Source organism: Aulostomus chinensis, chromosome 11 (assembly GCF_037954235.1).
Source record: "Aulostomus chinensis isolate RoL2024-O1b breed Wild chromosome 11, RoL_Achi_v1.0, whole genome shotgun sequence".
Taxonomy (NCBI): domain Eukaryota; kingdom Metazoa; phylum Chordata; class Actinopteri; order Syngnathiformes; family Aulostomidae; genus Aulostomus; species Aulostomus chinensis.
The window spans coordinates 17269502-17282525 of NC_141330.1; the positions used below are offsets into that span (position 1 = coordinate 17269502).

The following is a 13024-nucleotide window of genomic DNA, read 5'->3' on the forward strand; positions in this document are numbered from 1 at the left end:
GTGATTCAGAGCATGGTTACTGCCGTGGTGTCTGTTGTCATTCTGACAGTTCGTGTAACCTGCAGCAACTTTACAAACTAAAACTACATGAAACCTAAAGTCGTGCTTGGTGATGCCCACAAAATTAAGCAAACTGGTAAAAATTGAGGATCTGTTCTGTAATTTTTTCAATATTATGATGTTGTCCTTCAGACGGTGTAAATATGATGTACTTCTGATATTAAATTAAAAGGTGTGAAAGGTGCTATTATACAATCTGTCATCAGCACATCCTCCCTGTCAGTGTTGCCCATTTCCCTCGTCTCCATGTTCATACACGTGGGTTAGCGCTTCCATGGATGACCACACATTTTCTGACCGAGTTTCCTTTTTTATCCTAAAGGTTGCCTCAAAAGTGGCATAAGTGTTCTTCTGTGTGAAAGCAACTTCAATAAATGAGGCTCCTGACCTTGATGAACCTCAGAGTGGCAAAATGGGCTAAAATTTGAATGAATGAGGGGCTGCCACTGCCAGAGAGTGTTTACAAGATGCAAAATAACACATTTGTTGCTGTGTTGGCACAGGACAAGGAAACCAGGAAGGAACCAAAACCACCAGCAGGGTCAGCCATCAGAACCCTTGTGGATGTCAAGTGGTTCAGTGTTCTTACCAGATGGGTCAAATCTGTGTGGGTAGCAAAAATGGTGAGCAGAAGAAATTTTGACAGCAAATACAGGCCAATAACATCATATATCAACTACTGAATGTGACCGTCAATAACAAAACCCCAAGTACAAAGGAGAAGTTCAAGAATAAAAGAAGTTGATACATTACTCACCATGCATCACAATCAGGGTTTGTTTTATTGGTGGTTTTGTTTTGTCTCTCTCTCCCTCCCCAAGGATTCATTTTGTCCATGAATGTTAGCTCCGTCTCTCTTGTCACTATCAGACCTCCTGTCATCTTTTATCTTTGACCCAGATCACAGATAGGAATGTCTGTTTGTACTGGTGGAGACATGGATATGTAAACTCCCTGCACTAAAGGTCAGAGGGCACGCCACATTCCCCAGGACACCCTTTTAGAGTCATGATGGTGACAGCAGAAGCATTTTCATTGAGAACCTACTACTGATGGTTTTTATTGATTATTATTCTGAAGAAATCAATAAAAACTACACATGGCAAATATACACACGATGATAAAATATTTGAGTGTAACATCACATTTTATGCTGGATTTGTTATTTAGCTGTGCATCAAAGGCATTAAATGATGGAGAAAACTAAGTTAAGGTTACGCACGAATGCCATTATCTTTTAGTTTGAGTCAGAAACAGTCTTAGTTTCTTACCAGACTAAAACTAAAACGGTAGTCTTAGTCCTGATATCAAACTCATTTTCATTCATGCACAAATTCTCTGGTTTGCAACACTGCACAGTGCAGTTTGTGGTGGATACTAAAAGTCATGGCTCAGGAGCATTTAGCAACCTGAAGCAAAATATGGTCAAAATTAAATAATAAGTTAAATTTAATAATAAGTTTAGTGTAAAATGACATTAAAATCCCAAAAGGCAGGTGAAATGTCTCTCACACACACACACACACACACACACCTGCAACACATCCTTCTCTCTCAGCTGTGACAGGACTGAGCCAGAAGGCTCCCTCCTGTCATTTTGTAGACTTTAATTGAAGTGTTGTAGTGTTACACTCAAACTGTTCAATAAAACTGATTCATAAACAACCCATGCACTACACAACAATAGCAGCAGACAGTCAAACCTAAATTTAATGTTCCACGTGTGTGTATTTTAATAACCAGTAGATGTCACAAAGGAACACATTCAAAATCCACAAGGCCTGACAAATATGTTTTACCATTAACTTGACTACACGCTTGCAAGGACAGAAATGAAACAGTCAGTGCAACCTCCTCATGCTGCAAGATGACAAATACGCTTCACCTCTGATTCTGCGCCGTGGTTCTTTCCAGTTAGAGCAAAACTACACACCAAGCTCAGCCCTACTTTTCAAATCCACATCCATTTCGGATGACACCTCATGTGTGGATCTCACTTCCACTTCATATATGAATAAAGAACCATCGTCATCAGGAGAGATACATTTGTTGCAGCAGTCATATCAGGTTGGCAGATCCTCCAACACTGCTGGAGGTGCACAAAGTCTATAGTAAGGAGGGCCGGCTATTTGTTTTTCAAAAAAATCCCGTTTGATTATATCATGAGAGTTTTCGTTGTTTCTGCATTTTTTTTTTTTAAATGATGAAAGATTTATGTAAGCTTGAAACAAATACATTTAACATTCCCAATTCTGAATTTGCAAAAAAGATTCACTGAGAACAAGTGGACAACTAAGCTGGAAGGATTTCATTCTACAAACACTGCCTCACCCATGGGTCTCCAAGTATTTGATGCTTCCACACAGATATTTTCAGGTTCACTGACAACCACTCAGGCAGCCATGACAGCTTCCATCAACTTGAATCTCAGGACCTTTGAACCTCTCCTCTAAAATCAAGCTTTGCTCCTGATATGGATGGTCACCTATCCGTCACTGATGTGGACATGTGCCGACAGAGGTGGTGACCTGTAATGATTGTCTGTTTTAAGGGGGAGTGCTGTTGTTTTTCTGTGTGCACGCACATGTGTTTGTGAGGACATTGTTGTTCGAGGTCTGGATGAGCAACGGGGAAGAAAGGTGTGTCCAATGAAATTCCTACTTTCCTTTAACACACGCTTGCTGTTTTACTTCACACAAATTTCCCCCAGCATTCTCGGAATTTTAATGTTCCTGCCTCAAACAAACATCAATGGAGGCCCCTGGTCACTAGAATTTGCAATTTCATGATAATTATGACAGTTAGTGAATGCTGCTTAGCTCCTCTATACTAAGAAGTGTTATTAAAAACACGCCGTATACATGACAGTCATGGCTCCCGCCCACACCACTGAAGTGGTGTCAAAGATACGAGTTTGCCAGTCAAGTCGCTGAAGCAAGCGGCAGTACCTGCAGTGCATGTCCACATGTCAGTGTCTCTCAGTTATTGCTTTTAGGGCCCGATCGACATATCAGTGGCCTCTTCTCAGCCCATCACAGATAAATCATACTGGTGTATGTTTACTGATAGGTGTTGACATTCAACAAAAAAAAAAATTTCACAGCATGTAAAAATCTGTAAAACAATGCTGATTTAAAATACTGTAACAGTGTGTCCAGCAGAGAGCACTCCATCACGTTTATTTCAATATTTTAATGTGGTCTTTATTTAAATGACCATGTATCACAGTGTTAAAAAAAAAAAGTTTAATAAAGTCAGACATTGGTATAGAAATGGTGCACAACGGACCTAGAAAAGGTCTGTTTTCAGGCCAGCACAAAAACTCACTGTATCAGTTACACAAAGAAAGTCTTTCTGCTTAGTATCGGTATCGTGCACAAATATTCCATATTGTTTGAGCCCCAATTGCAGTCTTACGATTTGAATCATGTTGCAGAACTGTGGAAAAACACCACTTCACATTCTGTGAAGGAATCTGCTTCTGCACCTCACAGTGCCCAGTATATGTATGCGTGTGTGTGTGAGAGAGAGAGAGAGAGCATGTGTGTATTCCTGGGTGGTCTGTGAGCTTTCCATACTTTGATTATTCCAGAAGGTGAAGGAGGTTGTTAGTTTGGTGAGGAATAAAAGTTTGTCATTCTGAGGTGCCAATGAGGGAAATTCTCAGTTGTAATCCATTTCATCAGGTTCAGTCAGTGGAGCAACACTGTGGTTAAAACTCAGTGCATAAATACAGGTCCTTCTTACTGAAGTCACATAGGAAACTAATTTAAACACACACACACACACACGTAGTGAAATTGGTGACTGGGATCTAATTTGTTTGCCTCTTAATTTTTTTTACCCAAGTTCAGTGTATGCTGTCAATCAACATCCTAAACTCACTCGTCAAAGCAGGCCACCCCAGCCTGCTCTTTAGAGTTGTGAATGTCATGTTATGGCTAACAGGGACAAACAATATTAGAGTTCATCGAGTTTCTTTACCTCAATTACAGAGTCAAAGATGTCTGGCATTTTTAAAAAAAAACGTCATTTGGTTGATACTCAATCCAATGGAGGGATCCTCAAACAGCGCCATTTTGAAGATCATCGTGGTGAATGTTTATTACAGTGTCAAAAATAAAGACTATCAGAGTGGATCCTCCATCTGAATCGTGTCCGAGTGTGTTAACGCCAGCGGTAACAGCATATAAGAGAAGCAACTCAATCATTAATGAAAAAACAAGAAGTCAGATTCTGGAGGTGATTGGTTGGTCACCTGAACCAATATTTCAAAAATAAAGCCCCCCCCCCCCCCCCCCCATGCTAAAAAACTAGGGGATTTTTTTTTTTTTAAAACCACCCACACCCTCACAATCCCTTATGAGAGCCAATCAGCACCACCCGACCTGCAAATATGCATTACTCAACTACCTGAAACTGAACGGAAACCATGGATCGACCTGTGCAACACAACCAAACACAGGAGAGAGGCCACGATTCCTGGAGGGCAGAGGCTGAACCAGCGGTATCAGAGCAGGGCCTGTACATCAGGACCATTACAGGAAGGCTAGCACCACCCTGACACAGTAACACCCTGCACCATTATACAGCTGAGGAAAAACTGTCCTCTTGTACACGCGTGGTTTCTTTTCTTACCGAAACCCAAATACGAAGCACTGGCAAATTAATGTGCTTGAAAATGCATGGATTTTAAAAATATATTTCCTTTTACGAACAGTGGATGATTGAGGCCCATTGCTGCAATTCATATTTTGGTCGTCCCACAGTGATATCCGGAAACTGCAGAGGTTTTGGTGGAAATTACTGTGGTAACCACTGCCTGAGCCCACACACTCTGTATTACAATCTGTGTTACAGTACGAAGGAGGTAAAACTGAAGTAGTATAAGATGTTAATGTCCATCAAACTGTAAAACAGATTGTTTCTTGCTTGAAAGAACAAATTTTAATAAGAAAGCTGAAATATGCAACCATTGAAACCGTGAACATTAACCCGCTTGCTTAATGTGTCATTGCATTAATATAACATTGGTACATTGACAGGTTTGGAGAATTTCACTTCACTCAGCAAAAGAAAGTTTACAAAATGAACTTTCACACATGGCCTAACTAAATGAGGAGTGCTGTTCTGTTCCACATCATCCTGCCAGCAGGTCAAGTTCAACACCACCCTACAGACACTGGTGGGTTGTGTGGGTCAGACACTCTTGGCCAGACATCGGTTCCCACAGGGCAAAACCCTGCCACCAGGTTCCAGACAAGTAAATGTTTGAGCACAGAGGGAGAAACACTTTCCTGTGGGTCTGAACATATAAAATAGAGATTCTATAGAGGACCGACTGGCAGTGCTGCTGAACCTGGTACATCTAGATTTGTGCCAGGAGTTTCTAGGCTTCAAATATGACGTGTGTTTATCAAATGGAGTTCAGTTCATTGTCACTAGAAACATCCACCGTCTCAAATAAAAACGTGACAATATTTACCCAGGCAAAGATGAAAGGCTTCATTATAACGGGGCTGCTTACATAATACAGAGGTGTTGACCTTTCGCAGGCTCTCGCCCCTGCAGAGTGTCATAAGACTAGCCACTTTTAGGTTTCGCCCCTCCAGAGATGCTCTTTCTACCCCAGCGATCACATACAGCACACTAGCAATAATTAGCGCAATTCTTCAGCCCTTCATTTTACTCTTGGGCTCAACCCAGACAGAGAGAAGTTGGTGCGTCCTGACATTTGTGTTCCTGATATAAAAACACGAGGATGTAGGTTAGCAGTACCACGGAAGGTTAGCTACAGAATCAAACAGTACATAAGTCATGAAGGTTCAACAAATCTTTGTAAAAACAAAAAACAAAAAAACAAACACCATGTCCACATTTGATACTTTTGACGCAGTCATCGTTCATGCATTTTATCCACCAGCTGATTCCGTTTAAATATTTGGACACAAACTGTAGACCCAAGAACACTGGCTCTTCTATATCTCGTGAAAAGCCAGTATGAGTGAGATGAAGCAAACACGTACTACAGTGATACAATCAGTTTTTTAATCTAACTGTTCACAATACTGCTCCTTCAAAGTTAATAGAAACCTTGGGCAAACACCATTACAACAGTCTATTCAGGACTCCTAGCTCGGACAACTTGCTGAATAACTGCAGAATCTTGAATAGGCTACCAGAATGGCTCAGTGCTGGGAGCTTCTGTACACTTGCAAGTATAAACATTTCAAAACAGCAGCTATAAGCCCCCAAACTGCCACCCAACAAAGCAGCCATAGAAGAAGCAGCAAAGACATGAAGCAAACAGGTTATTGTTCAAACATGAAAAGTTTCTTTTCAGGATTGCAAAGCTAGTAAAAAATGCTGCTTTTAGGCCCAGCAGCAGAGAGGTACAAACCCTGACAGGAGAGAGTGAGAAGATGAAATGTCTCATCAGGAAACACCAGCGATTGAGCTCAGGTAGGGCGATAAACAATGACACACTCATACGTCCAAAGTTATAACGGGACGTGCCACTTCATAGCTCAAACCACCATGAAAAGTGTCAAAAGCAATACCAGAACATGGCGCCCCATCCCTGCAACACGTCGCTTTCATACAAGCGAAAAAGCCTGCAACACACGTGTGTTCTCAAAGCTAACCAACTTAGCAACCAGCGCAAGTTCATACTGAATTCCAAAAACATCAACAAGCATGAAAACTGGATTCCGAGAATCTCTAACTGGTGAGATGTGCTCACAGAAACAACTTCAAAACCATGAAACACACAAGCACCTCAACACAGCTGAGTTCAGAAGCATTTGAACTGAGAAGCAAGGCAGCACAGACTTGGCAGCTCATCTGGTTATTGCACTTCAAACCAATACACAAACAAAAGTATTGCCAAGTATATTTACTAATTTCTGATCAAAGTAACTAATGTTATTTTTTCATGTTTTTTGCTGAACAAAATGTCAACACATTAAAAAATAATAATTTAGGCTACGTGTTAGAACCTCTGTAATAAGATGGCTCTTTCCCAAGCTGTCATTTTAACAGTAAACGCAGGTGTAGAACCACAGTTTATGTTATTCATTACACCTGTGTACTCTGCAATGATTGGCAAGGAAAGATGCTTAACCCCCCCCCCCCCCCAAAAAAAAACAACAATCCCCTTCATCTGACAGAAAGGAGTTTTGTTGTTTGTTTTTGTAGTTTGTTTGTTTGATTGTTTTTTGTAGTTGGTTTGTTAGTTTTAGACCAGAAATTACACAAATAGGCCTATACTTGGCAATACTTATTTCTAGATGTGTAAACTCAATCCCATCAACTCAGTTCAACAAAGGCAGAAAACACAGCCGACAACGACTTGAGAGGAAAAAGGCATCGAGGGGAACTGAGACACAGGCAACCGAGGGAACGTTAGCGTAGCATAATAGCCGCAGACCTCACCTGAACCCAGGAATGATGACGGCTGTAACCCGGTGTGACGCAGGCGATGGAGAACTCCTTCCCTCTGCCGGCCTTACAGGACCGGTGACAGTTTGACATCCATCCAGGCTCCGGTCCTCCTCGGTAAAGTATTCCAAAAGTCCAAGCAGAACATGTCCGGTCAACTGGGGCTGCTACAGGTCTGTTTCAGGTAAACTCTCCCAGCGCGATAAACGCTAGGTATTTAAATACTTCCGCCTAAATTAATGCGCAGCTCTGATTGGTGGCTGCGGAACCGCTCAATGATGGAGGTGATTGGCTGATGAATGCTGCATGAACTTGCGGCCTTTTTCTCCTCTCGGTGTCGTGGCCAGAGCTCACAGGTGTGTTTGTATACATAAGAACATCACAAATACTTTAAGGGGATTGATGTTATTTAGAATCTGTTTATTTATGTTTTAATACTTTTTACATTCTCATTCTCATTTCTTACTCTGGAAATTCTCAAAAGCTCATGATATTGTTTATTGCTATAATTTCTTGACTGATTTAACATCTATCAAATTATATGCAAATTCTATTCTATCCTATTTTGTTCTATTCTTTTTTGGCGTCATGGCAGGCTTGTTCAAGGTCAACTGGGAAAGAAGAAGATTTATGATCTCAGAAAAAAGAAGAAAAATATCTACATTAAATCTGAATTTAGTTAGTTTTTTTTAATCTTGTATCAGACCAGACCTTTAATTTCAGCTGAATATACTGTAATTTTGAGTGGTATTTTATGGATATTTTCATATGTAAACACAAACAGAAAAATGTTTGATTGTGAAGATATTCCTCAAAATCATGTGAAGTTATTGTTAAATATGAGCCCTGTATCTTAACTTTTTACAAACTCAGGCGGAACATGAACTCTTTTGTTGCTGTAATAAAAAGAAATTCATGCACCAGTTGCACTACTGCACTAATGTTTGCATGCAACACTTACTGCCAAAAACAATGTGCAATTGATTGGATTATTAAACTAAAACATTTCTTGGACAACAATAGATCAACACAGAGGTTGCCACTATAAATCAGATGAATCAGAAATATCCAGCATCATGTCCCCATGTGAACTATCACTACTCACGTGATAAAACAGGCTCAGCAGGCGACCTCCCACTCTGCAACACGCGCGCCAACTCATGTAGACCCCTGACTTTAGCACAATTCACTAATCAGTGGTTATGATGAAGACTAATGCTCCAGTCACTCGACCATGTCCAATACATCATCCAGTGGAAGGGGGGGATCAGTACCAGTACCATGCTCCATGTTTGGTGATGTGTAAGCTCCACTTTTGATTTTAGTCTTTAATTTGTCGGTGATTAGGATTCGCTGTGCTGCAGAACATCGACTCACTTATTAATAAAAAGAAGCAGATCGCTCTCTGTTTTGGCTCACTGTAATTACTCCAGGAGAATGTGATGGCAGATTTGTATGCATTATGGGTTTTTTGTTGTTTGTTTTGATTTTGTGGGTTTTTTTTTTTTTTAGGTTTACACGTGAGATTACATTTATTAAATTTGGGTTAAGGTGAAGGTGTCGTGAAGCTGGATATGCTAGGAATGAAAGTTTAACATCTGATCTTTTCTGAATAACTGTTGTTATTGAACACATCATTGTGTAGCAGCGATCAACTCTACGTTTTGTCAGCCCAGTCACAGTAAGCAACATCATCGTTAAAAGTTTTTAAATGAGAGTGAAATTATTATTTATATTAAATATACTGTGAACAAACAACTCAAAATCTAACACATTAGCCTACAAAAAATTCTGAAACAAATATTTGTATTGAAATAATGAGAAGCGGCACTCGGCACTGCAGTCACAAATTTCCTGCTTGGTTTGGACACTCCTCCCCACACTGGTCGAGTACCAGTCTTCACCTGTTGATTCTTCTGCAGGGATTGTTGTTCCACATGAGTGAGAAGACATTGAAAGTAACTCTGACTCTGTCCTTCTGATTTGCTCATCAATTAAACTGCACATTTATAGCGTCTGGAAGTCCTGCAAAATTCAGCTGAACTGGGTCACAGCGTAGAACGAAAGCAATATTTTCTGGTTTGTATCCCACAATTCCTCCTCCAATAAAAAATAGGGATGATGAATTCACAATTACAGCTATAACTCCTAAATCTATCATTCATATCACGTGAAGCTTTTGTTACTCATTTGATTTGGTTGACAAATGAATGCGCACATTTTTACAGAGCCCTGGAGTGACCATAGAGACGGAACAAAAACCTGTGGGCATATAGAGAAATACATATATATATATATATATATATATATATATATATATATATATATATATATATATACATTTCTGAAAATGTTACATGTTATATATATATATATATATATATATATATATATATACATTTCTGAAAATGTTACATGTTATATATATATATATATATATATATATATATATATATATATATATATATATATATATATATACATTTCTGAAAATGTTACATCTTGTGGCCACTAGTTAATAAAAATTAGGGTTTTAAGTTTTATCTTGTGGCCTCAAATTAAGTGAATTGTCTCTGCGTATCTCTGTAGAGCCACTCCAGGGTATATTTGTGATTCAGCCCCTGAAAGGTTGATATTTTATTGCAACACAACTAGATAAATTTACTACACATTAAATGTTGGTCTTCTCAGGTGAAAATTATGAATAACTGGGCATCTGTAGATATTTAGATAAAGCTTTGTCTCACTCTAAGGTGATGTATCCGAGGTGTGCACGTGATGAGGTCACAGTGGAACCGTGAATGCATCAGTATTGTCCAGAATGTCTGCTAAGCTTGTCTGAATCTTCAATCAGACCTGGCAACCACCATCTCCCTTCGCTCCACTCTCACCTTCATCATCCTCTCCCACCTCCCTTCACTCTTGCTCCCTGTCAGCTCCCATCAGCCTCCCCTCTGTGATGCTCCGAGAGGAATTTTACAGCCGCTGTCAGCTTACGCTTCACACACACTCACGCGCGAGCACACGCACGCACGCACGCACACACACGCACATGCACGCACACACACAAAGACCATAACACGTCAGCACACGCACAGACAGGCATAGATCACCTATGAGAGCATGCACACACACCTGCACACACTCGCATTCAGGCACAGGTTGATAACAGTTCTAGACAGCAGAGAAAGACCATGAAGTACCTGGAGACACTGAAGCAAAGAAGAGCTTTTAAAAGAATATTTGACAGAGATTTTAGTCAGAAATGTTTGCAGTTATTGTTCAATGAGAACTGATGGAAGTGTTTCAGGGTGTGTGTTAATTAATGTGTATGTTTCCCAGTGAGTTCAGACAGGCAGTCAGCGAAATAGTCAAACAGATCCAGAGACAAGCAGACAGGCAAACAAGCAGCCGAACAGACGGGCAGGCAGACTGTGAGGCGTACAGGAGCTCAGGGGTCAAGAGGTCAAACCACTCACGGGAGCCAGCTCAGTTCAGACCGCGGGAGGTTTTGTTACGCTCAGCTTCCTCAATATATTACGTGTCTTCTGTGTATTTCTCGGTCTGGTGTTTCACCGAATAACCCCCCCCCCCCCCCCCCCACACACACACACACACACACACTCCCAAGAGGATGCACTCTAATGCATCACAGCATATTTACTGCTCACAGTTCAAAGGTCTGAACTTCTGCCAATCAGCTGTGTGCTTTTGCTTTTTCTCAACAAACATACAGGATTCTCAAAAAAAAAGAAGAAAGAATGAACGGCATGTTTTCCATACAACACACGAGTGCAGTGTGAGTATTGTATTGCAGTGTGTGCACATGTGTTTATGAATGTGAGTAAAATGTGTGTGTGTTAATGTCAAAGGAGGAGGGGCGATGTAACTTCAGCAGCAGCTGCCACTTGACAGCCTCCAGACATATGGTAGAAATTCTCTCCATGATGGCATTTTATCACTGATTAAATCCAGGTTTGGCAAACTTCGGCAGAAATCTGGAAGTGCGTTTTGTATACGTAGGAGTTTAATAGCCTTAAAGCATATCACTCCTCAGTTGACAGTTCTCCTTTGAACCATTGACGAGCAGCGTTTAGGAGAAAGTTCTTACATCAATAATTCCTCTCTTGCCATAAAGTTAGTTTTGGAGGTTTTTAAGTTTTAGCTCCGTGTTAGTTTCCATCATTTAGAGATCGTTATCCTTTTTTGTTGGTTTTAAGCGATTATATACCACAACACTTGAATTTGGTCGATGGAAACTGCTGACATTTTAGTCTCGTTTGAGTTGATGTAAACTTAAATATTTAAGTTTTGCTTTAGTCAAAACTTGACATTTTATTCTTGATTTGGTTTATGAAAATGTTGATAGTTTAGTCTAGTTTTGGTCTGTGAAAACTGCTGAAGTTTTGGTCTAGCTTTAGCCAAAAATCATATTTTAGTCTAGTTTTATTACATAAAACCACTTTTAGTCAATGAAAAATGATTTTAGCTGATAGTTTTAGTCTCATTAAGATTTGTAATGTTTCTCTTCAGGTGATTTTGATTTAATCTCAGTCTTTTGATTAATATATATGCCAGTTTAATTACATTTAAGTCATTTGATTATTGTTATTTTTGGTCTCCTTTCAGACAGTGAAATATGGAAAAAGGGTGGTTGAGGGACATTTTTAGTCTATTTTCATCAACTCTCATTCAACAAAGAGTTTTATAATATTAAAAGACCTGATACCAGATGCCCCTCCCACTGACCTTACAGTGGCGAGAGACAAACCCTCAGGACTGAGTGTTAGAGAGCAATGAACCAATTTGAGGTTAGCATCTGTTCGCTTTAATTTCCCCACACAGGTCCTCTCTTATTGTTCGATCTGTAACGTGATACTGGGGGTTCCTTTGCATGTTTTGACATAAACATCCCGTAAGCACCCAGAGAGCACCACAAAAGTTCTTGCTCAGATTAAATTTGATTTTGCGCGTTTTTTGAGATCATATCAGCATAAATTAAACCGACGTTGAGGGACGCTCTGCTCACCTACAATTAACTTTGATTCCTTTCACTCTGATCATGATACTGACTTGGTGCCTGAAAGATCACACTGTACACTGCCACACATTTGTGTCTCCTGCTGGATAGCAGAAGCCTCATCTGGTTTTCCTTTGGGGAGGACTCAATAATCTGGAATATGAAACAAGTGCTCCCATTTTCTTGGCTCCCACACTCTGAGGCACTTCCGTGAATGATTGTGGAGAGTTGAGAAATGTAGGCAAACGGCCTATCAGTGCAGCTGTGGAATACAGGAGAGATGGGAGAATGACGAGTGGATTAAATAGGGTCAGAGATTGAATTTCGGAGTGTAATCCATCATGAATTACCAATTACCTTCTGTAGGGTGTAATCTCCTGAGCAAGGTTAGGTTACCAGATCCAGACTGCTGAAACTGCATCTATTTTCCACTCTGGCGTGCACACTTTTTTTGTAAATGTTACTTCCATGTAATGACAGTACATGTGAGGAGATGCAATCTGT

General features: G+C 40.1%; 1 protein-coding gene across 4 annotated transcripts in view; it reads right to left on the bottom strand.

Moving 5' to 3' along the window:
* The window catches only part of LOC147253650 (uncharacterized), an 80885-nt gene extending 73207 nt beyond the window's left edge, over positions 1-7678 (bottom strand). For all 4 annotated transcript variants that reach the window (XR_015118420.1, XR_015118421.1, XM_086217327.1 and 1 more), the window contains exon 1: positions 7495-7678. Coding sequence is in view for 2 of the 4 variants with exons in the window: in XM_086217327.1 (XP_086073453.1) it covers positions 7495-7593 (99 nt within the window). In the remaining 2 variants the exon portion in view is untranslated. The remainder of the gene's footprint in view (positions 1-7494) is intronic.
* Between the last annotated feature and the right edge of the window lie 5346 nt (positions 7679-13024).